Source organism: Hoplias malabaricus, chromosome 1 (assembly GCF_029633855.1).
Source record: "Hoplias malabaricus isolate fHopMal1 chromosome 1, fHopMal1.hap1, whole genome shotgun sequence".
NCBI lineage: Eukaryota > Metazoa > Chordata > Actinopteri > Characiformes > Erythrinidae > Hoplias > Hoplias malabaricus.
Window position 1 is genome coordinate 87,937,521 of NC_089800.1, and position 25,958 is coordinate 87,963,478.

The 25,958-nt window shown below is 44.7% G+C and overlaps 1 protein-coding gene across 4 annotated transcripts in view; it reads left to right on the forward strand.

Annotated features, from left to right (window-relative positions):
- si:ch211-266o15.1 (zinc finger MYM-type protein 4) overlaps window positions 1-25,958 on the forward strand; it is a 66,797-nt gene that overhangs the window by 5,729 nt on the left and 35,110 nt on the right. For all 4 annotated transcript variants that reach the window (XR_010803792.1, XM_066675946.1, XM_066675947.1 and 1 more), the window contains exons 2-16: window positions 2,863-2,899; window positions 3,236-3,457; window positions 4,017-4,072; window positions 6,050-6,211; window positions 6,520-6,592; window positions 11,965-12,379; window positions 14,689-14,848; window positions 18,270-18,476; window positions 20,122-20,269; window positions 20,609-20,724; window positions 21,643-21,933; window positions 22,399-22,549; window positions 23,221-23,393; window positions 24,261-24,405; window positions 25,269-25,370. Coding sequence is in view for 3 of the 4 variants with exons in the window: in XM_066675946.1 (XP_066532043.1) it covers window positions 2,875-2,899; window positions 3,236-3,457; window positions 4,017-4,072; window positions 6,050-6,211; window positions 6,520-6,592; window positions 11,965-12,379; window positions 14,689-14,848; window positions 18,270-18,476; window positions 20,122-20,269; window positions 20,609-20,724; window positions 21,643-21,933; window positions 22,399-22,549; window positions 23,221-23,393; window positions 24,261-24,405; window positions 25,269-25,370 (2,446 nt within the window). In the remaining variant the exon portion in view is untranslated. The remainder of the gene's footprint in view (window positions 1-2,862; window positions 2,900-3,235; window positions 3,458-4,016; window positions 4,073-6,049; window positions 6,212-6,519; window positions 6,593-11,964; window positions 12,380-14,688; window positions 14,849-18,269; window positions 18,477-20,121; window positions 20,270-20,608; window positions 20,725-21,642; window positions 21,934-22,398; window positions 22,550-23,220; window positions 23,394-24,260; window positions 24,406-25,268; window positions 25,371-25,958) is intronic.

Sequence of the window (25,958 nt, forward strand, 5' to 3'; positions counted from 1 at the left end):
TTCTCAAATGAAATATGGATATGCAAAGCAGCTGTTCCCTATCGACGGTGCTGTTCCCTCTCTACCTTTGTGCCAGTCTGCTAGAGCGGCTCCATATACGGTTTAACCATTCCGATTTTGATAGTTGATTTTAAAATAATTCCCCACCCTCATTATAAAGCCAGTCATCACAATTGAACTTGCCCAGTTCCATCAACGTGGAACCTGTTTTGTTCGTATTTGTGAACCGACTGGGGCTGCTTTCCCACAAACCATAATATAGTGATCCCAGCTGGATCCAAAGAATAGTGGATTTTCTTGGCGTGAAACCTGACGTCCTTGGGCTATCCAGCTAAAGACACTCCAGAAAGAGCACAGAGCCTCAAAGAAAGTGTTTGGCGCTGTGGAACTCTATGGGGTCAATTACAGTGTGTTTATATATTAAACAAAATAAAAGGAAATATAACAGGAACGGTGTGTTTTCTGGGGCTCTTTTTAATGTGACAAAAGGTGCCTTTGCTACTTTTCTCTGCTGGAGAGCACCAAGGTTCCAAGAAACCTGAGCGGAACTGGTTCAAGAACCAGAGTCCTTTTGGTGGGAAAGGACTGTCTGGCTCTACAACTGGAAAAGAAGGAGAGAGCATGCACTGGATAGATATTCTTCATTTTATAATTCTGTCTTACCTCTTTTTCGTTCTCTGTGATTTTTGTGAAAATATCTTGCTCGCTGTAAGCAGTGTGATTAGACCCCACACATGTGGGCAGGTCCGGAGGGCCTGGAGGTTGTGGGTTCGATTCCTGCTCCGGGTGACTGTCTGTGAGGAGTGTGGTGTGTTCTCTCTGTGTCTGCGTGGGTTTCCTCCGGGTGACTGTCTGTGAGGAGTGTGGTGTGTTCTCTCTGTGTCTGCGTGGGTTTCCTCCGGGTGACTGTCTGTGAGGAGTGTGGTGTGTTCTCTCTGTGTCTGTGTGGGTTTCCTCCGGGTGACTGTCTGTGAGGAGTGTGGTGTGTTCTCTCTGTGTCTGTGTGGGTTTCCTCCGGGTGACTGTCTGTGAGGAGTGTGGTGTGTTCTCTCTGTGTCTGTGTGGGTTTCCTCCGGGTGCTCCGGTTTCCTCCCACAGTCCAAAAACACATGTTGGTAGGCAGATTGGCGACTCAAAAAGTGTCCGTAGGTGTGAGTGTTTTAAACCAAGTTGACAGGGGCTTTAAAATATAAAAAAAATATTAGTCAAAATTGAGATAAGGTTTTGTTTCGAGTGATGATGTGTAAAACTTATTCTGGATGCAATATTGTAATCAGTAATAACACTCATATTCACGTGTGAGAACAAGGACTTGCGCAGCATGACAACAAAAACGTGCCTAACGATTAGATCCATTTGTGGCAGTGAACACGCACCCACGCAGTGTTCCAACCCAGTCTAGGGTTCAGCCGTAGCAGAACGAGGTGTGTGTTAGGATTAATGTGTGGGAAATGAATAGCAGAGATGAGAATGTGGACAATAAGGACACAACTGGAAATGCAGAATGGACAATGAATAGAATATATGTTGTAGATGTGATATTTACAAAGACACAAACACCAGTGAACTTCAGGATGGCCTTATGCCAAAAAAATAACAAACACACCTCCTAACTGACCCACAGACAGAACAGAGTCCTGGGGAGTCCATTAAGTCATTGTCCTAATCGTTAGAGACGGGTCTTGGTACAGGAAGATCGCCGGTTCGATCTCCAGGACCGTCGTGAACATCCCATGCCTGGAGTTCCCTTGAGCAAGCTACTGAACCCCCAAATGCTCCCCGGGTGCCGAGGATGGCTGCCCACCGCTTTAGTTGTCTGTTCACAGCCCCTAGTGCACTAGTGTGTGTGTGTTCACTGCCACAGAGGGGTTAAATGCGAAAGACATATTTCGTTGTACAATGACAAATAACAGCATGTTGCACATTAAAAGCCTGTGGTCGCGGGGTCAGTCAGGGGCTTCGAGGGGCGTGCTGCATGCGCGGTAGGTATAAACCAGCTGAAATACATTGTTTATTCAAAAACACTTTCCCATCACCCTTTTGTTCATTCGTGCACACTTTATTAACATGTAGCAGCTCAAAACAAAACTCCCAGGTGTTTAACTGGTCTTGAAAGTTGTGTTCCAAATAGTATGTAGTACATTGACTTATTTTTTTCTTGGCTCTGAATCCATCCATCCATTATCTGTAACCAGTTCAGGGTCACGGTGGGTCCAGAGCCCACCTGGAATCATTGGGCGCAAGGCGGGACCACACCCTGGAGGGGGCGCCAGTCCTTCACAGGGCAACACAGACACACACTCACACTTTCACTCACACCTACGGACACTTTTGAGTCGCCAATCCACCTACTAACGTGTGTTTTTGGACTGTGGGAGGAAACCCACACAGACACAGGGAGAACACACCACACTCCTCACAGACAGTCACCCAGAGGAAACCCACGCAGACACAGAGAGAACACACCACACTCCTCACAGACAGTCACCCAGAGGAAACCCACGCAGACACAGAGAGAACACACCACACTCCTCACAGACAGTCACCCGGAGGAATCCCACGCAGACACAGGGAGAACACACCACACTCCTCACAGACAGTCACCCGGAGGAAACCCACGCAGACACAGAGAGAACACACCACACTCCTCACAGACAGTCACCCGGAGCGGGAATTGAACCCATAACCTCCAGGCCCCTGGAGCTGTGTGAATGCGACACTACCTGCTGCTTCTAACTTTTTATACCTGCTGCTTTTTATTTTGAGCCAGATTCCAACTTTAACTGTAGCTTACACCAACAAACTGTTTTTTTTTTTTTCTTTGAACGTGCCTTAATTTCTTTGTGTTTTCTTTCATTTCAGAGTGTTGTCTCTATGGCAGACGAGGAGCAGTCGTCAGGTAAAACAAAATGGCTGATTAATGTTTAAATGAGCAAAATATTAGATTCTCTGTGAGGTTTTAATATTTATTTTTATATTTTATTGGCACGTTTAATTTAACATTACAACAACATAACCACCTCGTTGTTTCCTCATTCACTGTCTGTTCTCTCAGCTCCACTGACTATACAGGCTCCTTCTGTAGTTCTACAATTACAAACTGTAATCAGCTGAGGCCAGTTGTGGCTGAGGCTTCCCCAGGGATCTGACCAGTGCCCTCCTGGTGATAGGGTCCATTCTTAGCCCACTGTGGCAGTCGCTGGTTTGGATTCTGATTTTGTTTTGTTTTATCCAGGTGCTGAGATGGCAAGGACGGTTGCTGATTTGCCGATGGAGTCCAGCAGCTCATCTGATCGTCCACAGCAAGGACAGGAGGACGACGAACTGGACGGTTTTCCTGTGTTGGGAGCTGAGGAGGAAGACTGGGACAGCAGCTCCAGTCAGAAAGAGCGTAACAGCGAGGAACAAGAGGAGAGTGAAAACCAGAACGGGAAACCCTCTCAGAGTGGAAATGCAGGTCAGCGTGGCTTTGGGAGTGCAGATATAAAAACGTGTGAATCATTCATTCAGATTTTTACAGAATTATTTTAATACAAAGAGGTGCAGCTGAAAGTTTCACTGATACAAGAGTTAAAGGGATTTTTCTAAACTTTCTACATAATAATGAGCTTAGAATTCAACCGAGTGATGAAAAGTGGGTTTGATTCGGTGTGAAATGCTCTGTTCTACACTCTCAGGTAAAAAGGTACTTTACAGATACATTATTGATCACTAAAGGTAACTGCAGTGGTTTTAAAGTCTAGTTGTGTTCCCTAAAGGTACATTACATTCGCTCTCTCTCTTTGTAAAGTTGCATTGTAGACCTGTGTCTAAAAAAGATGCCACAATTTAAGTCCTGGAGATGAAATGGAGAGTATAACATTATCAAAACCTTAATATGTGTAATTAACATACAATAAAGGATGCGGTACAGTTTATTATCCCTAATTAAATGTACTTTACATAAGACCACCACAGTGACGGTTTCTCTGAGAGTGTAAAAAACCTACAAAAGCCTTTTTATTTTTCCTCCCCAGATGAAAATGCTCAGGAGTCACCGATGGAGGAGAGCAATTCACACAATGAAGCCAGTGTAAGTTAAAGCCACCCTCCTGTAAAAATGAAAGGTTTCAAGACAGGGTTTCACACCTCACAAACCTAAGAAGTAACCTACCCATAGAACTTAAAATGTGGGGCTTTTTCATATAAGCGTGAGCTGCAGGCGAGCAGTGGAGGGGGTTCCTAGATCTGTATGTACTAACTGGGTTTAGAATTACACCTAAGATACTTTTAAAGCATAACACTTTTATTTTGAAAGTCACATCTACATATAAATGCTACGGTTTCCTCCCACAGTCCAAAAACACATGTTGGTAGGTGGATTGGCGACTCAAAAGTGTCCGTAGGGGGGTGTGTGTGAGTGTGTGTCGCCCTGTGAAGGACTGGCGCCCCCTTCAGGGTGTGTTCCTGCCTTGCACCCAATGATTCCGGATAGGCTCCAGACCCACCAACGCCCTGAACTGGATAAGGGTTAGAAACAATGAATGCATGAATTATTGAATCTACATACAGGGGTTGGACAATGAAACTGAAACACCCGTCATTGTAGTGTGGGAGGTTTCATGGCTAACTTGGACCAGCCCGGTGGCCAATCTTCATTAATTGCACATTGCACCAGTAAGAGCAGAGTGTGAAGGTTCAGGACGACACATCCAACAGGATTAACTGTGGACGCAAGAGGAAGCTGTCTGAGAGGGATGTTCGGGTGCTGACCCGGATTGAATCCAAAAAACATAAAACCACGGCTGCCCAAATCACAGCAGAATTAAATGTGCACCTCAACTCTCCTGTTTCCACCAGAACTGTCCGTGGGGAGCTCCACAGGGTCAATACACACGGCTGGGGCTGCTGTAGCCACACCGTGGACAATGTGAAACATGTATTGTTCTCTGATGAGTCCAGCTTTACTGTTTTCCCCACATCCGGGAGAGTTACGGTGTGGAGAAGCCCCAAAGAAGCGTACCACCAGACTGTTGCATGCCCAGAGTGAAGCATGGGGGTGGATCAGTGATGGTTTGGGCTGCTGTATCATGGCATTCCCTTGGCCCAATACTTGTGCTAGATGGGCGCGTCACTGCCGAGGACTACCGAACCATTCTGGAGGACCATGTGCATCCAATGGTTCAAACATTGTGTCCTGAAGGCGGTGCCGTGTATCAGGACGACAATGCACCAATACACACAGCGAGACTGGTGAAAGACTGGTTTGATGAACATGAAAGTGAAGTTGAACATCTCCCATGGCCTGCACAGTCACCAGATCTAAATATTATTGAGCCACTTTGGGGTGTTTTGGAGGAGCGAGTCAGGAAACGTTTTCCTCCACCAGCATCACGTAGAGACCTGGCCACTATCCTGCAAGAAGAATGGCTTCAAATCCCTCTGACCACTGTGCAGGACTTGTGTATGTCATTCCCAAGACGAACTGACGCTGTATCGGCCGCAAAAGGAGGCCCTACACCACACTAATAAAGTACTGTGGTCTAAAACCAGGTGTTTCACTTTCATTCTCCAACCCCTGTATATAACTGAACAGAGAGGAGTTTTAGGGTCAGGGAGAGGGACTTTGGTGAACGCAAAATATAACTATATCTAAAAACCTCACCTTTAGAGTGAGAGAAACATGCTGCCACACATTTAGCAAAATTCTCAGAGAATTATGGGTTGCTGAATGCCCCGTTCATCAGTGTTTAAAAGTATGTTACTTAATGCATTTGTAATTGTCATACGTGTTTTAAACTAGTGTCCAGTGTGTTCTGTAATATTCTGTAGCCCCACACAGTTTTATGAGCCTCAGTTTGACGCAATAAATCAATTTTACTCTTTAAAGTTTCTACATATTTCCTCTTGCTTGAATTTCTATCGTCTTACTGATTATGGGTTGACATCTGCTCAGAACTGTGATACGAGTTGAACAGGCTGTAATCGTTTTACGGCTTTAATAGGTGCGTGCTCTTGTGACGAGTGTTTGGATGTTGATTAAAACACTTTCCGTCTCTCTCTTCCGCAGACGTCGACTCGTGAGCCCGGCGGGAGCGTGAGGGAGGAAAACGTCTATTCTCCTCTAATGAAGATTAAGGATGAGCCCATAGACGAGGGCTATGACAAAGCCCTGAACCCTCCATCTGACGTCAGTCGAGTTAAAGAAGAGCTTGAGAACGGAGAACACGAGGTGAGGTTTGCCTTTATCGTTGTAATGTAAAGGATGCCTGGTTGTGCTGAAAATTGTGCTGAATTAAAAGAAAAAGCACCACTCTGAGAAGTTAGTTTTGATCTGGTGTGAATTATTAATTATAAACTGTAAGGTAAAGTGAAGTTGATTATTTATAAACAATGTTGGAATGAGTATGTAATGAGAAATACTGTGATGGACTGGGGCTCTATCCAGAGTGAGAGTCTGACAAAGATAAAGAGCTTACGGAAGATGAATGAATGAATATATGCTATTTTTCACTGGAATAATGTTGTCATCTCTTTCAGTTAGCGCCTCCTCCAGACGAGCTGAGGATCAGTTCTGTTTTCTCCGTTAGAGGAGCCAGTGATTCCATTTCTGGTGAGTGAAATAATCCCATTCACGTGACTCGAATAATGAACTGACGAGACAAATTAAACTTTTGCTATTAGCTTTTAGAGCGAATCCAGCTTCACTCTTGCCCCTACGTCTCCGTTTTCAAGCACAAATGAAGTGTTGAATTAGTTTCATGTTGAATTAATAATCTTACAACATTGGCAGTTAAGTTACTTTGATAGCTGCCTGTTTCAGTCCTGTTCTCTGTATGGGTCTGTGTTAAATCAGTTTGAACAATGAAAATCATGTGTGAGTTGTTGCCTTAATGCTGGGGAACTGCTGTATGGGAAAGTGAAGTCTCTTTGGAAGCTGGGGTTGGGATTACTCACCCCTAATGTTCGTTTTTTTGATGAATCTTTCTTTTGAGGATATTCTTTGCACAGATTCAGTCGAATCGTTTAAATTAAGGCTTTTGCTACGAATGCTTTGCAGCCGATGGTGATCTGGCAAAACTAGACTCGACTGTTCCATCCATCCATCCATTATCTGTAACTGCTTATCCAATTCACGCAGACACAGGGAGAACACACTACACTCCTCACAGTCACCCGGAGTAAACCCACACAGACACAGGGAGAACACACCACAGTCCTCACAGACAGTCACCCGGAGAAAACCCACGCAGACACAGGGAGAACACACCACACTCCTCACAGACAGTCACCTGGAGAAAACCCACGCAGACACAGGGAGAACACACCACAGTCCTCACAGACAGTCACCCGGAGAAAACCCACGCAGACACAGGGAGAACACACCACAGTCCTCACAGACAGTCACCCGGAGGAAACCCACGCAGACACAGGGAGAACACACCACACTCCTCACAGTCACCCGGAGGAAACCCACACAGACACGGGGAGAACACACCACACTCCTCACAGACAGTCACCCGGAGGAAACCCACGCAGACACAGGGAGAACACACCACACTCCTCACAGACAGTCACCCGGAGGAAACCCACGCAGACACAGGGAGAACACACCACACTCCTCACAGACAGTCACCCAGAGTAAACCCACACAGACACAGGGAGAACACACCACACTCCTCACAGACAGTCACCCGGAGAAAACCCACGCAGACACAGAGAGAACACACCACACTCCTCACAGACAGTCACCTGGAGGAAACCCACACAGACACAGGGAGAACACACCACACTCCTCACAGACAGTCACCCGGAGGAAACCCACGCAGACTCAGAGAGAACACACCACACCACTCACAGACAGTCACCCGGAGGAAACCCACGCAGACACAGGGAGAACACACCACACTCCTCACAGACAGTCACCTGGAGGAAACACACACAGACACAGGGAGAACACACCACACTCCTCACAGACAGTCACCCGGAGGAAAACGCACACAGACACAGAGAGAACACACCACACTCCTCACAGACAGTCACCCGGAGGAAACCCACGCAGACTCAGAGAGAACACACCACACCACTCACAGACAGTCACCCGGAGGAAACCCACGTAGACACAGAGAGAACACACCACACTCCTCACAGACAGTCACCCGGAGGAAACCCACGCAGACACAGAGAGAACACACCACACTCCTCACAGACAGTCACCCGGAGAAAACCCACACAGACACAGGGAGAACACACCACACTCCTCACATTCACCTGGAGGAAACCCATACAGACACAGGGAGAACACACCACACTCCTGCGACACCTACGTGCTGCGTCACCATGCCGCCTTCGACTGTTCCTTTTATACATAATCAGAACATCTCAGAATTGTGCTTCTTTGCTTTAGATGGTCTGAAATAAATGAGGTTGGTCTAAATAAGGGCTGGACGTTAATTGAGTGTAGGGATGTCACGATACCAGAAATGTATAAATCTGTACCAATACCACTGAAATTCCATGATTCTCGATACCAATTTCAATACCATGACAAAAAATAAACAAATGAAACGAATGCATATCAGCATAAATGCTTTTATTTAAAAAGCCTTTTTCCATCAAAATTTAATTTAAATAGTGTTAAATAGAGATTTTATTAAATGATTGGTCTTGTTTCTAACCCAGTACTCTACCCCTTTAAATGCCAGACGTGTTGGAAAGTGGGCAACCTCCCTCACATCTCTCCTGTATTGTTAATGGTCTCAATGGGAAAAGGCAGCTAGTGAAAGAGTCTAAGCTTTTAAAACATATGTAGTGTCTTGATTATAGTTTGTTGAGCTTGTGGCTGCCAAATAAAACCAGTTGAGTTGTCTCTTGCTGCGTGTGTCTGTTAGGCGCTAAAACAGAATGCGCTCTGCTGAAGTATGGGTCTCTGTTTGTCCCTCCTCCTTAGTTGTGCATCACCGAAACATAGCCCCTGATTGGTCTACAGATTTGATTGACATGTCATTGGAAGGCTGAGAGCCTAAGATACATGGGCAACATATTTTAATTGTTTTTTGAGTTTTGGTACTTTTGGTAAACCAGTACTCATTACACAAACATGGGGGTTACTAATGTACTGTTTGACAGAAAAAAGACTAAAATTTGGATTAGTATTCAAGGGAACAGCCTAAAGAAAGCGCTGTTGTGCATTGTGTGCGCTTCTGGGTTCTTCAGGCTTTGTGACCCAGCAGTTTTGTTTGGTCGTTGGACTCAAATGCTAAATATATCCATATGTTGTTGTTATTGTTATTATTATTATTATATATATACAGTGGAACCTCTACCTACAAACTTGATCCATTCCGTGACCCGGTTCGTAAGTAGAAAAGTTCATCTCTCGAGTCAATTTTCCCCATTTAAAATAATGGAAAAGCAATTAATGCGTTCCAGCCCCCACCCCGAAAGTCACCCTTTTTGCACTGATATATGTTTACAACACTCTCAAATTAGTAAAAAAATACATGTAGCGTTACTAAAAATAAAAGAGAAATACAGTGGAAACAGTAATAAAAAAGAAATAATAAAGTTGTAAGTGGTTACACATCGCTAACTTGAAGACGTGACGACTGGCTGGAGGAGTAACACAGGCACTGGCTGTATGACGGGAGGTGGGGGTGGGGGGAATAACGGAGAGTAGGTGGTGAATGTGGGGATACGAAGCGTAGATACGGCTTAACTTAGCAACTTAGCGATGTCTGCTATTTACACTAATGCTAAATTGCTAAAGCTACAATGTGCTAATCTTAAAAGCTCACTCAAGTCTGGGCGCTGGGAGACTCGCCTATTGGGGTCAGGGGCCATTTCCAGCCGCCGGCTCGGCGGAGGCTCGGGTTCGTTTCTAGAGTCGTGGTTCGTTGGTGGAGGCAAAAAATATTCAAATGCCCGGTTCGTATCTTGGAAGCTTCGTGAGTAGAGGTTCCACTGTATATATATTTTTTTCAGCCAGTCACCAAAATTAAGAAATATATCGTGATATAAGTTTTGGCCGTATCGTCCAGCCCTAGTCTAAATTATGATGGAGATGAAGAGATGAAGACTCCCCAGTGTTACTCACTCTCAGACAGTTCAGCTCATTACAGTTGTGTTTTGTGTAACAGTTGCATAAGTTATTATTTTTTTCATATTTTCAGTCTGCTAGCTCATTATTGTGGATCGGTCTGAGCTGACTTTCCTCTCTTTGGCATTTCTGATACACTGCAGTACACTTATCACGACTGCTGTGAAGGCGGCATTAGATAATCTCAGTGCACAAGTCACAGACAACACTTAATTTATTTAATTTCCACTCAGAATGGAGGTTGGGTGAAAAGTGTTCCTCAGGAAAATGCAGAACAAAATATGTTTCCTATAGAATATGGTTTTTGAGAGACAGCTCGGTACTTATTTCCTCTGGGAAACTGAGCTGTCTCTCTCAAACTCATAAGCCAATGGGTGTGTACCAGGGGCGTAGAACTAGCATGGACAGAGGTGTCGTGTCCCCATCAATAACCAGCGACTATGGAACTGTCCCCCACCAATGTCAAGAGCAAACATACACCATTGGTGTATACACTCATGGAGTTAATTTTGTGCCAAAACGTTTCAGAGAAGAATATCACATTTTGAAATTTTAGGTTTTGAGAGGACACCAGTGATGTGAGAGGCTTGCTTTGGTTTATTGAGAAGTTTAAAGGCGAAGCAGCAGCTCTATGAAAGTGTCAAACAAATAAATACAGTGGAGTTTGAGTTCCTAACTTGTGTTTATTGATCGTCAGAAAACATGTTATTTCTTACTAATTGAAGGAATAAGGTTTAAAAGACCGTTGTCCCCCCCCCCCCCAAAGGTGTTGGGAAACTCTAATAGGCGTCTTGCCTGTGACGTAGACGGTGGACAACAACTCTAGAAGCTGCACTTAATTTAATGTAAAATGAGGAAAAGGTGTGTTGTTTTTGGCTGCAATCATTCAATGTACAGTGGGACATCTGTGAACAAATGGCCCAAAGATCCCAAAATATCCAGAAAATGGACTAAATTTGTCAACTTTAAACGGGCACTTTGGAAAGGACCATCCGCTCACTCCGTTATCTGTAGCTCATTTCACTGGCGCTTTTCCAACAATATGGGCATGTAAGGACACCAACGAAAGGTGTTCAAGAGCCTCTGTAACATGGAGGTAAACAGGGTAAGGACACTCACTTCGCCTGTTTTAGTTGGTGTTAGTTAACGTTAGCTTGACTCGCTAAACTCGGTGCTCAGATTATACTCGGCTACGTAGCTGCATTACGGAGGTTTATAGTGTCGGATGAATTCGAGTTCGACTTCGATCACATTTACAAGAATAACGGTGCCTCTACATTTGAGTTTAGCTTATTGCTAGGCTATTGTCATTAATAATGTTGGTTATTTAGCTAGATACTGTCATAACAGTCAGTCATAACAGTGTTTTACCGCGGCGTTGTTCAGCTGTTTTCCACCAGTGACGTCACGGTCGCGTTCGAGAATTTCCGTAGCGAGCTCGGGTTTTTCCGTCAATTTAATAAAATTGTCAGTTTTAAAGCAAATTAAGCTGCTATTTTCATTTTAATTCATACTTATATCTGTCAGTAACTACAATAATGTGGAATATTCATGGAGGTCCATTAAGTGGTGCTTAGCCTTTAAGAAGCTGTGAGATGATTGTGACCAATGATAGCACCCATCTCTAAAGAGCTCTGATTGGCTGCAGTTTTGGCACAAACCTTACAGACTTTTACAGTGAGATGTGAAACTGGAGAGTGGTTTGTTGATTGAAAGTAGAGAGAGCTGTTGCAGGTTTTGATTTGTGGTGTTTTCCTTGCAGGGAAAAGATGAACACAAACGGTTGTGTATTTGTTCAGATCTGAAGCGAGAAGTGGAGCTTGCTCTTTCTCAAATCGTGATTTGCAGCCTCAGTAACAGCCATACCCTCTCTTTGCTTTACACAGCTTCTGTTGCAGCCCCTCAACCGCCTTCGTTTTCCTTGACTCAATCGACTTCAGCGATCAAAGCTCCTCTCATGGTTCTGCCGACTCAACAAAATCCTCATCTTCAGGCCAGACCCTTGACTCAAATTCAGCTTCATCTTCAGCCTCATTTCCAGCCTCAGCCTCAGCACCAGCCTCAACATCAGCCCCAGCCCCAGCTCCAACTTCAGCCTCAGCTCCAGCCTCAGCCTCAGCCTCCTGCCGCTTCCATAAGGATCTGCTGCTCCGGCTGCTCCAAAGTCCTTCAGAAAGGACAGACGGCCTTCCAGAGGAAAGGCTCCAACCAGCTCTTCTGCTCCACCGTCTGTCTGACTGGGTTCAACCTGCCTCCACCCATCAGTATCGCCCCAAAGAAAACCTGCCACCTCTGCCTCAAGTGAGTTGCCTACCTGAATCATTCTCTCTCTCTCTCTCTCTCTCTCTCTCTCTCTCTCTACACCGCTGGTAGTGTGAACATGGACATCAAATCTCACTGCTCGTTTGCATGAAGTTGAGAATATCTCAAAGATTTTTCATTCTGCTTTCTAACTCTCTCTCTTTCTCTCACACTCTCTCCCTTTCTCTAACTCTCTCTCTCTCTCTAACACTCTCTCTCTCTTTCTCTAACTCTCTCTCTTTCTCTAACACTCTCTCTCTCTTTCTCTAACTCTCTCTCTCTTTCTCTAACTCTCTCTCTCTAACACTCTCTCTCTCTTTCTCTAACTCTCTCTCTCTTTCTCTAACTCTCTCTCTCTTTCTCTAACTCTCTCTCTTTCTCTAACACTCTCTCTCTCTAACACTCTCTCTTTCTCTAACTCTCTCTCTCTCTAACACTCTCTCTCTTTCTCTAACTCTAACTCTCTCTCTCTCTCTAACACTCTCTCTTTCTCTAACTCTAACTCTCTCTGTCTCTAACACTCTCTCTCTCTCTCTCTCTCTCTCTCTCTCTCTCTCTCTACACCGCTGGTAGTGTGAACATGGACATCAAATCTCACTGCTCGTTTGCATGAAGTTGAGAATATCTCAAAGATTTTTCATTCTGCTTTCTAACTCTCTATCTTTCTCTCACACTCTCTCCCTTTCTCTAACTCTCTCTCTCTCTCTAACACTCTCTCTCTCTTTCTCTCACACTCTCTCCCTTTCTCTAACTCTCTCTCTCTCTCTAACACTCTCTCTCTCTTTCTCTAACTCTCTCTCTTTCTCTAACACTCTCTCTCTCTAACACTCTCTCTTTCTCTAACTCTCTCTCTCTCTAACTCTCTCTCTTTCTCTAACTCTAACTCTCTCTCTCTCTCTCTAACACTCTCTGTCTCTTTCTCTAACTCTCTCTCTGTCCCTTTCTCTAACTCTCTCTCTCTCTCTAACACTCTCTCTCTCTAACACTCTCTCTCTCTAACACACTCTCTCTCTCTAACACTCTCTCTCTCTAACACTCTCTCTCTCTCTAACACTCTCTCTCTTTCTCTAACTCTAACTCTCTCTCTCTCTCTAACACTCTCTCTCTCTAACACTCTCTCTCTCTAACACTCTCTCTCTTTCTCTAACTCTAACTCTCTCTCTCTCTCTAACTCTCTCTCTTTCTCTAACACTCTCTCTCTCTCTAACACTCTCTCTCTTTCTCTAACTCTAACTCTCTCTCTCTCTAACACTCTCTGTCTCTTTCTCTAACTCTCTCTCTGTCCCTTTCTCTAACTCTCTCTCTCTCTCTAACACTCTCTCTCTCTTTCTCTAACTCTCTCTCTCTCTAACACTCTGTCTCTTTCTCTAACTCTCTGTCCCTTTCTCTAACTCTCTCTCTCTCTCTCTAACACTCTCTCTCTTTCTCTAACTCTCTCTTTCTCTAACTCTCTCTCTCTACTCTCTCTTTCTCTAACTCTCTCTCTCTACTCTCTCTTTCTCTAACTCTCTCTAACTCTCTCTCTCTCTCTCTCTCTCTCTCTCTCTCTCTCTCCCTTTCTCTACCTCTCTATCTCTTTCTCTTTCTTTAACTCTCTCTCTCTTTCTCTAAATCTCTCTCTCTCTCTAACTCTCTTTCTCTAACTCTCTCTTTCTAACACTCTCTCTCTCTCTTTCTTTAACTCTCTCTCTCTTTCTCTACACTGCTGGTAGTTTAAACATGGACATCAAAAATCACTGCTCGTTTTCATGAAGTTGAGAATATCTCAAAGATTTTCACCACCACATCTTTCTCTTTCTCTCTCTAGAAATGTACCAATAATTGTTATTATTATTTTATTATGTATGTATTGTTATTATTACATTGTTTACCATGACTGCATTAAAAAGACTATTCAATGTCTTTAATTCAGATCTTCAGTCTGGCTCTTATCTATTAGAATTTAAGAATCATGGTGTAGTAGGTTATGAAGGAGACATGCAAAACCCCTATTTCCATGCTTTGGTCAAAATATCTGAAGGATCAAACAGCGCAGCATATTTTTAACCCTTTCTTAAAAGCCCTGTTGAAAACCAGGGTAAGCCTCTGTTTATTTCAAAAGTGAGGCACAAGGAGTAGAAATGCTATCTTTAAAAACCTTTCATTCAGTTCTCTTCCTTCTCCCCTCTCCTTTTTAAATTTGTACTCAGTGTTTGAGTTGGTGGGCTCCAGATCCCAAATAAAGGTGCTAATGCAGTTAAGTGATATTTTTTAAGTATGTCTCCAGTGTTTGTAATTTGATATAACTTTTTTAAATCCTCGTTTTTAAGGGTGATTGGGAACCCGAAGGACCTGATAACTGTTCCAGGGGATTCTTCAAACCTCTTGGAGTTCTGTAGCCAGGCTTGTCTGACCATCTACAAAACCAGGACTGAGGGCTATAATGAAGAAGAGATTGAAAGATGCACCTTGTGCAGAGCTCCCAAAGAGGTAAGAAAAACAAACCTAAAAACACTGTATAGTAACTAAATCTTCCCCTGTGTCTGTTGATTCTTTATCACTGGACTTTATTAATAACTCAGGAGCTGTTCATGTTCACACCTTCTATCTTTAAACTGATATAAATTACAGGAAGATATTATTTTAATTTGTGTACGTATCAGATACCTACTGTAATCTATAATCTAGTTGAACGTGGCATAATTAGAAGGAGAAAGAACTGGAGTGTATTATATATCAGTGCTTCTCAATCTTTTTAGACCAAGTACCACCTATCAGTCCTATGTCTTGCTTGAATATTTTTAATTTCCATGCATTACACAAAGTTATTCTGAAGTAATTAAAAAAATATTTTGAGCAAATACAAACAATTCGGCTTAAACTGAATGTTTTAGAGACAGTTGTACATTTATGAGAACGTATACAATTGTGGAGAAATAAGCATTTTGAAGAAAAATAAAAACACAAAGTCATTAATTTAATATGCGCTTTAATAGACTATAGGGGAAAACAGCATGGCCGCTGTGACCTGCTCCCGGCGCTTGTAGCAGTAGGTGAAGGAGGCGCGATGCAGTGAAACAGTGTTTTAGGACTCTAATGATGCGAAGATTGGCCATGTCCTCTTCCTTCAGTTAAGGGTTTTCTCTGTTTATGCCTCTAGATTCAGTCCTTCTGGGCTTTGGAGTGTTTCGTGGGGTTGGTCTCTGTTTGTTTTTCTCGTTTCCACTTTGGCATCTTTGCAGTAAAATCCAAATTACTCGTTTCTGTCTCTCATCTTTTGCTCACATTAAGTAAGAAGCTGAAATTGGGCTTTCTTTAAATGGATTTTGCAAAATACTGGGAGATCGCATTCCCTCTCTGGAAAAAATGAAATTATGAAAACTGTGAAATATTATGTAGTTTACTCATGAACATTTTTCAGTTTCAGAGTTTTAGTTATTAAATATTTAAATTAAGAAGTACTTTTTTCAAGGTCACATGCCGCCGTGGCTCAACGTGCAGCTTCGCTCACTACCTACGCTCGCTAACCTGCTAACTAGCTCGCTAACTAAGGCGTACGTGTGTTGAATGTGTGTTGTTTCAGCGTGTTAGGCTGGTTTATATTATAAAGTTTCAGGCTTCATTTGCACAAAGACTTTTATGTTGATGAACCTGAATAGGGGTGGAGTGGGGAGAGCACGGTTTACTGCTGGAGCCTGAATAGAGGTGGAGTGGGGAGAGCACGGTTTACTGCTGGAGCCTGAATAGGGGTGGAGTGGGGAGAGCACTGTTTACTGCTGGAGCGGGGAGAGCACGGTTTACTGCTGGAGCCTGAATAGGGGTGGAGTGGGGAGAGCACGGTTTACTGCTGGAGCCTGAATAGGGGTGGAGTGGGGAGAGCACTGTTTACTGCTGGAGCCTGAAAAGGGGTGGAGTGGGGAGAGCACTGTTTACTGCTGGAGCCTGAATATGGGTGGAGTGGGGAGAGCACTGTTTACTGCTGGTGCCTGAATAGGGGTGGAGTGGGGAGAGCACTGTTTACTGCTGGTGCCTGAATAGAGGTGGAGTGGGGAGAGCACTGTTTACTGCTGGTGCCTGAATAGAGGTGGAGTGGGGAGAGCACTGTTTACTGCTGGAGCCTGAATAGAGGTGGAGTGGGGAGAGCACGGTTTACTGCTGGTGCCTGAATAGAGGTGGAGTGGGGAGAGCACTGTTTACTGCTGGAGCCTGAATATGGGTGGAGTGGGGAGAGCACGGTTTACTGCTGGAGCCTGAATAGGGGTGGAGTGGGGGAGAGCACGGTTTACTGCTGGTGCCTGAATAGGGGTGGAGTGGGGAGAGCACTGTTTACTGCTGGAGCCTGAAAAGGGGTGGAGTGGGGAGAGCACTGTTTACTGCTGGAGCCTGAATATGGGTGGAGTGGGGAGAGCACGGTTTACTGCTGGAGCCTGAATATGGGTAGAGTGGGGAGAGCACGGTTTACTGCTGGAGCCTGAATAGGGGTGGAGTGGGGAGAGCACTGTTTACTGCTGGAGCCTGAATATGGGTAGAGTGGGGAGAGCACGGTTTACTGCTGGAGCCTGAATATGGGTAGAGTGGGGAGAGCACGGTTTACTGCTGGAGCCTGAATATGGGTGGAGTGGGGAGAGCACGGTTTACTGCTGGTGCCTGAATAGAGGTGGAGTGGGGAGAGCACGGTTTACTGCTGGAGCCTGAATAGAGGTGGAGTGGGGAGAGCACTGTTTACTGCTGGAGCCTGAATAGAGGTGGAGTGGGGAGAGCACGGTTTACTGCTGGTGCCTGAATAGAGGTGGAGTGGGGAGAGCACTGTTTACTGCTGGAGCCTGAATATGGGTGGAGTGGGGAGAGCACGGTTTACTGCTGGAGCCTGAATATGGGTGGAGTGGGGAGAGCACGGTTTACTGCTGGTGCCTGAATAGAGGTGGAGTGGGGAGAGCACGGTTTACTGCTGGAGCCTGAATAGGGGTGGAGTGGGGAGAGCACTGTTTACTGCTGGTGCCTGAATAGGGGTGGAGTGGGGAGAGCACTGTTTACTGCTGGTGCCTGAATATGGGTGGAGTGGGGAGAGCACGGTTTACTGCTGGAGCCTGAATATGGGTGGAGTGGGGAGAGCACGGTTTACTGCTGGTGCCTGAATAGAGGTGGAGTGGGGAGAGCACGGTTTACTGCTGGAGCCTGAATAGGGGTGGAGTGGGGAGAGCACGGTTTACTGCTGGTGCCTGAATAGGGGTGGAGTGGGGAGAGCACGGTTTACTGCTGGTGCCTGAATAGAGGTGGAGTGGGGAGAGCACTGTTTACTGCTGGAGCCTGAATAGAGGTGGAGTGGGGAGAGCACTGTTTACTGCTGCAGCCTGAATAGAGGTGGAGTGGGGAGAGCACTGTTTACTGCTGGTGCCTGAATAGAGGTGGAGTGGGGAGAGCACTGTTTACTGCTGCAGCCTGAATAGAGGTGGAGTGGGGAGAGCACTGTTTACTGCTGCAGCCTGAATGTGCCCTTTATCGATAATCACATTTATCCCAAAATATCTGAAAATAAGAAACCGAATAAATAACCAATGAACAAATAGTTCGGAAAATCAGCTCTCAGCGCCTGCTCTAAAATAAAGCCCCACTTTATTGGCTCCCAGCATGGCTCCGCTCGCTAACTCGTGCACTACACGGTGCCACTAAGAGCACGGAGTGTACACAAATAAACCAGAGCCTTTTTGAGGTGTAAAGCTAACAGAAATGAGCAGTAGCTTTGCCTTGCTTCGTTGTGTTTTAGGCTTCGTTCAAGGCTTTAACGTTGACAAGGCTGAAGACGTGGAGTGGATAGTTGCCCCCAAAAAAAGTATCAGAATCTCCCTCTTTCTCATCTCTATCAATCCTCTTACCCTCCTTTTTTAAATCTCTCCCCCTCTCTCTCTCTCAGATCCAGCATGAGGTTAATCATCAGGGCGTGGTCCATCGACTGTGCAGTGACGAATGTTTCCTTCGTTTCCGTTCGACTAAGAAGCTGTCGATGAGCTGCTGTGAGAGCTGTGGGACCTGCACCGTCACAGGGAACTATCACCTCGTTCAGCTCGAGAACAAGATTAAAAAGTTCTGCAGCCCCATGTGCATCAACAACTTTAAACAGGTTTGAAGAAAGTCCATCCTTTTCTTTTAAGGATCACAATTCCACATTTTTTTAACTAGAGATGCATGAGCACCGACGCTGGTGTTCAATGATACCAAGTTCATTTACTCGTGTTCGCAAATGAGGCTCCGATACCAACATCCGATACCTTGTGCCTAGTGCACGTTGCTAATGAGCAGACGACTCAAAATGTCGGCGATCTGGAATTATTTCACAGTCGGTGATGGCAAACCATCAAAGCGGACAGCGGAAGAACCTTACTTGGTTCATCGCTCTCGAATTTTGAATTGGATCCAACGCCATAGACCAGGCTGTTGCTGTTTAAATAAACACTGCCTATGAACAAACACTCACAAGTGTGGAACTTCCCAGCCCTTACAGTATAACGAATACTGTCTTACCAAAGATACACAACACTGTGTAAATGCACATCAAGGGCTTGTTGCCTCTCATGTCACTCATTTATAGATAGATACATTATTGATCCCAGAGGGAAATTCAGATTATTGGTGGTGTAATGTGGGAAAATGTTTTAATTATTAACAATTCTCCTGATTACTTAATTCTAAGTAAGTATCGGTATCAGCAAGAAATACACATATCTATGTATCGTTACACTTATATAGCGCCTTTTTAGACTCCCAAGGATGCTTTACAATCCACACACTGCTCAGAACTCAATCCACACACACTGGCGAGAAGCGGCAGCCAAATGCGCACAGCATACTGGACCAGGAACGACCGTCCACCTGGAGGACTGCATCGGGCACTAGGGTTTAACCCAGGACACAGCGCCAATCCATATCTGGGCTCACACACATTCACTCACACATACACACTCCAGGACAGTTATTAGAGAAGCCAGTTCACCTACCCTCCATGTTTTTGGACTGTGGGAGGAAACCGGAGACCCTGGAGGAAACCCACGCAGACACAGAGAGAACATGGAAACTCCACCCAGATGGGACTTGAACCCAAGATCCCAGCACCGAGAGGCGAACGCGCTCACCACTAAGCCCCCGTGCCGCCCTATACATATACACACTGGTATTTATGCATCCCTACATCATTCCATGCTGCTTTAAGTGAAAACTGCCTCACCAGTGAAGATCAGGGCCGTCCCAAATGCCATTTTTAGGGATTAGGAGCTTGGTCTGTAATATTTGTTTTGAAAGTCTGCTTCCAACGTCCACTTTAAGATCCCAATCCCAACCAGGGGTGCTCTAATTTCACGTGTGAACCTGATAAAATGAGCTGTGGCTTCACAGTGCTTTGTTAGTGTTGGGTTGTTTTACAAAGACTGCAATGTCGACGAGCCTGAATATGTGGGTGGAGTGGGGAAGGGGCTGCTCTTGTACGTAGCCTACATTTATCCAGAAAGTGGGCCTGCGTAATGTTCAGAGTTGTACATGAGGGAGAATTACATGTGTCACCTCTCTCCTGGCGGGGTGTGATTTGGGACCAGGCGGTCCGACGAGTTCAGACATTTCACATAGATCTGAAAAGTGTTTAAAACTACAACACGTAAGTGAAGTATTGCACATTTAGTGTCTCTTTCTGATGAGACAGAGATAATCAAAATGTGTTCTCTGACTTTGACAAGTGCTTTATTTCTTAACTTCTTTGTGTTTGTTGCACTCTACAGAAAAGTAATAAGAAAGTTCACTGCCCGTACTGCAACCAGTTTAAATGTGTGGATCAAATGCTGGAGGGGACAAACACACAGGGAGTCATTGAGTTCTTCTGCTCCACGAAATGTGTGACCAATTGCCAGGCGTCTCGCACTCTCTCAGGTACATTTACACCCAACTTTTTATTACACCCAACTCACACTGCGGTCTACACCCCGTCATCAGACTGTTTTGGGTGAAGTGCGTATAGGAATAACAATGTTTTATACATTATACGTAGTCCAAGATTATAAATGAATATAAATATCAATTACCGTCCTTAAAAAACAGTGTTATTACACACTTCTGTAACCAAAGATTAGCCTCATCTCTCACGGTACTTACTGTATAATAAGACATGTAATAAGTGATTTTATGGGGTTTAAAAATGTATATTATGTACTATCATCAGGACAAATAAATCACACACATTAACACTAATAGCCACTGATTTTTTCACAGGTGCTTCATTCCCGTGTACAAACTGTCAGAAGCTGGCGATTCCTCAGTATCACCTGGCCATGCCTGACGGCTCCATCAGGAACTTCTGCTCATACGAGTGTGTCAGCAGATTCCAGGTAGGTCTCTCAAAACCATATCACGGTTTCTGGATCACTCTGTGTCTATGTTGTGTTCAGCATCCAGTGTAAAGCCTTCCCAGATGAGTTGAAGCTGCTGCTGTTGCTGCCGCAGTAAAGTGGGGTTTACCACTGATCAATTCTCTTAATTTCTAAAGAAATGTTGGATGAGCACGTGTCCAAATTTTGGCCGCTGTAGTAACTCAGTTGGACTGCTTATGTTCATGACTAGGGCTTTGCCGCTGATGATGATGCAGACTCGGTATTACACTAATAAATTAGGTATTTTGCAGGTTACGCCACATTCATTTAGATGGAATATGGAGGAAAACAGAATCCATAGCCTTTAAAACTGATATGGAGTTCAATTTGTGCCAAAATCTTAGAGCCTCATTGTCCTATCTCAGCACAGTATGATAAAACATGATAAAAACCTGCTCACAAAAGGTCATTTCCTTTCAAAAATGCGAATGTACACAAGGCTCCTTTGTAAAATGTAACCTGCTCAACAGCACACTCTACATTTAAAACTCAAACGTGATTTTTAACGCCGTTCTCAATTCCACAAACCGTTCTCAAGTTTCCGATCTGATCAAAGGAAAACACGGTAAGGTTTGTGCCAAAACCCCAGCCAATCAGAGCTCTCTAGGGGTGAGTCCTGTCATTGTACCAATTCATTGGACCCTGCCATGGTGATGTTACTGCTGTGTATCCAGAGAATCTCAGTCGGCTTCATTATAAGGGCTGGGTATCAGTTGAAGGGCTGACTACTCAGAGTCTGTAGGCCATGGTCATGTTGAAACACGTGGAGTTGGACTTTCAGAAACATTAATAAGGCAGAGACACAGCAAACAATAAAACCACACTAAGCAAGAACTTGTATTAATCTATAGTTTATTCTTTTTCTTTCTTTTATAGGAGAAGCTGCAAAGTCAGCCGGCTCAGATGAATGGAAGCAATACCGTTGCTCCAAATCCCACCCAAAATACAGCCCTTCGTGGGCCCCTGTTCAACACCTCGACTCATCCCTCTGCACCTCCCCAGTCTCTCAACACCTCTACCCAAATTCCTCAGACTCTTGTGCCTACCTCTAACCAGAATCACATCAACCAGCTAAACTCTTCATCCTCAGCTCCGGGAAGTGTTAAACTTACCTGTAAACAGTGTCAGAGACAGTTCAGCTCCAAACCTGACCTCCTGCAGTTCAAGGTAGGACTTCACTTGCTCATGAGGCTTGTTTTTTTGTGGATGAGGAAAGGCTTAATGATTTTGTTCTAACCATGTTTTTAAAAAAATCTTAACAGCAAAAAAAAAAAAAAAAAACAGTCTTCCACATTTAACCCATCTGTACACACACACACACACACACTAGTGCACAGAGTGGTGGGAAGGCACCTCAAGCGTGGAGCAGTTGTGAGTTCTGTGCCTTGCTAAAGGGCACTTCAGCCATGGGTTGAGGGGGGAGGAGGAGGACAGTGCTGTTCTTTCACTCCCACTGCCCCCAATTTTCCTGCCAGTCGTGGGAATTGAACCAGCAATCTTTCAGGCCTCAGCCCTCTTCTCTAGTGTTGAATGATCGCTGTATTGTTTCTGCCACATAAAACTACACCAGTGTCATAAGTGGGTGAGGGGTGTGGGTCCTTTTTAAAGTGGTCTTGTTTTCCTCTGCTGCAGAATCATGTAGGTCTTTTCTGTACACGTGTGTGTTGCGACATCTACAAGAGAGAGAAAGGTATCAAAACGTTGTGCGAGTATTGTAAAGAAGAGAAAGTTCTCAAGGACATCTCTATGTACGAACACAAGCCTCGGGCCTTTTGCACTGAAGGTACGTTCCTCTTCTATGTTGGTTTTGAATCTGAAATCATTTCCTGAGTCTTTGTGAGGGAGATTTTAAAAATGTAAATGTTCAGAACGCCCGCTTTCAGCGCCTGTTCCTTTAAATGATAATGAGCCGCTCTCTGTTCACCCCGACCCCGAGCGCACAGCAGTGAGGAGCGAGGAGCTCTAGTTTTTAGCTGTTTTCACTCAGTTTTCTTTCTTCTCCGTTCTGGTTTTCTCAGTTTTATTCGGTGCTCTTTTTTCTCTGCGCTCATTGTCTGTGTTGCTGCATTTAACCTCGTACTCTCAGATAAGCGCAGATCCAGCGCTGTGATTGGACAGACTCCGATGAGGGGGCGGGACCGTTCTAAAGTTTCTGCACTTGACGTCAGAAGCAGATCAGAACCACTCGTTTTAACCCATGTTTTCTGACTTAGGCAGCACACAGAAACCTTACAGCTCCGGTGGTTTTGTTCACAGCGTGTGTTGTCCTGAGCTCCAGGTGCACACATTAAAATGCGCAAATGCACGGAACAAGGCTTTGTGCATAATATTTCCCCTTTAACTAAAGCACAGCCTCTGTAGATCCGTATGATTTTATGAAAGTCTTGTTTGTGTTGTCCTCTGGCTCTAGTTTTATGCACTCAATTTTAACAAGTGTTTGTTTCTCTTAAACAGGCTGTAAACTGCTCTTTAAACACGACCTCATGAAGCAGCACGGAAAACAGTGCAGTACATGTGCTTACTGCTGCAACATGACACACAGCACCATTCAGAACCACTTCGGAGGGAAACTGGAGGAGTTCTGCACGGAGGAGTGCATGTCCCTCTACACGGTTCTATTCTACGAGGTCAGTGAGGCTCTTACAATGGGGTTTAGGAAAAAATGAAAGTAAATCTTTCCAAGATACGAACCGGGCATTTGAATATTTTTTGCCTCCACCAACGAACCATGACTCTAGAAACGAACCCGAGCCTCCTCCGAGCCGACGGCTGGAAATGGCCACTGACCCCAATAGGCGAGTCTCCCAGCGCCCAGACTGGAGTGAGCTTTTAAGTTTAGCACATTGTAGCTTTAGCAATTTAGCATTAGTGTAAATAGCAGACATCGCTAAGTTGCTAAGTTAAGCCGTATCTACGCTACGTCTCCCCACATTCACCGCCTACTCTCCGTTATTTCAAGTTCGTAGGTAGAGGTTCCACTGTATTTTACATATTCATAATTAAAATAAGACCTGCATATGCAGTTCACCTGTACTAAAATTACTAAAATAGTTAAAATGGTATTTCTATACAAGGGTCCTTGACGTTGATCCGTTCCTACGTCGCGTTGTAAACCGATTTTCGGTGTAAGTCGGAACATACGTACATATTGTACGTAAATAACATACTGTACGCACTTATCCTAACACCTATCCTCCTCGGCCCCGAGCCACGTCACCGTGTATTCGTCCGCCGCGCCGCACACCAAACACGAAGTTCGCGTTACAACGTTTACGACGCAAAACCACTTAAGTCAAAACAAGGCTTTATACCGTAAATGGGAGATGTGTCGTAACCACGAAACATCGTAACTCTGGACTGACGTAACCCGAGGACCTCCTGTATTCAGAAAACAATTCCCAGGCACTTCACCACAATCAGACAAACCCCTGCACACACACGCTTCTGATGTGTTTTTTTGTGTAAGATGCCAATGTTCTTGTTTCTGTTAACAGATGGCAAAGTGCTATTGGTGTAAGACTCAGGGGGTGCTTAATGAGAGTCTGAAGTGGGACGGAATGATAAAGCACTTCTGTAACCTGCACTGTGTGCTACAGTTCTGCTCTAAAATCGTGGCCCGAGACCAGCCGATCAGCAACGGTACTGTTTTCTTAGTCGCCTTTTTGTTTGCTAAAATCTCACTCAGTTTTGTCTAAAGCTTGTCATGTCTTGGTTTGTTTCTCTACAAACACTTAGCAGTTTCATACCGCATTAAAACTGAAATTACTCCATGGTTATTATTGGCAGACTATAAAACCTACACTCACTGTAGATTCATACCGCCTTCAGACCAGCAAGTGTTTAATTGCTTTCACTGGTAGGAAGGTTTGAGGAGGGGGACATTTATTACTGTCAAACCATTAACTGCACACGATGCAGATGGATACTGGATCAAAATGGTCCATTACCTTTTGTAAAATTAGTGAATGTCTGACTGCTCTCACATTGTTGTTGCTGAGTTTGTGCTGAATGTGAGGATGTGTAGCTTTGTGGGATTTTTATGGAGGTGACATTTGTAAAACTCTCAATGTCAGATAACCCTCTGGGGTCTGAGGTAAAGGACCAAATCTAAATTCTGCTACAGAAGCTGTGGTCCGGGTCAGCCGTGGCCTAATAGTTCGAGGACCGGGCTTGGTTCTGCACTGCCCCTTCAACTGTGCTCAGAATTACTCCTTGGTTATTATTGGCAGACTATAAAACATACACTCACTGTAGATTCATATCACCTTCAAATCATTGCCTTGATTGGCAGGAAAATTTAGCGGGTGGTGGGTGGTTGGTTACTGTCAAACTATGAACAAATAAATAAAATATAGCTTAAAATCTCAACCCTGGAATTGGCTTCAACATAGACGTCTTTATTAAAAGCAGTTAATCACTGGATAAACAGCTGTGCTGTGTTGAAACAGGTTATAAATAAATGTTCTCTAACATTTTTCCCTTTCCTCGACTCTCCTTCGCAGGTATAACCACCGCTGCTGCTGCGTCTATCTCTAAAGACATGCCAGTTATTGGTGGTGTTGTTTCACTGGCTTCTGCTTTGGCTGGTAACACAGCTCTTACAGGTAAATTCACTAAAGAGTTTTATTCAGAGATGGTGCTGTTCTGGGGAAGAACAATTATCGTTTTTATATTGAAAGCGCAGTTTCAAACAATGCAGTTTCCAAATCAAAGGAGCTCCAGTTTTTATTGTCTTTCATTATGTAATTATTCATTGGCTTAATCATTTTAATTAGGGATATTTAACCTAGACGGCACGGTGGCGCAGTCACACAGCTCCAGGGGCCTGGAGGTTGTGGGTTCGATTCCCGCTCCGGGTGACTGTCTGTGAGGAGTGTGGTGTGTTCTCCCTGTGTCTGCGTGGGTTTCCTCCGGGTGACTGTCTGTGAGGAGTGTGGTGTGTTCTCCCTGTGTCTGCGTGGGTTTCCTCCGGGTGACTGTCTGTGAGGAGTGTGGTGTGTTCTCCCTGTGTCTGCGTGGGTTTCCTCCGGGTGACTGTCTGTGAGGAGTGTGGTGTGTTCTCCCTGTGTCCGCATAGGTTTCCTCTGGGTGACTGTTTGTGAGGAGTGTGGTGTGTTCTCCCTGTGTCCGCATAGGTTTCCTCTGGGTGACTGTTTGTGAGGAGTGTGGTGTGTTCTCCCTGTGTCTGCGTG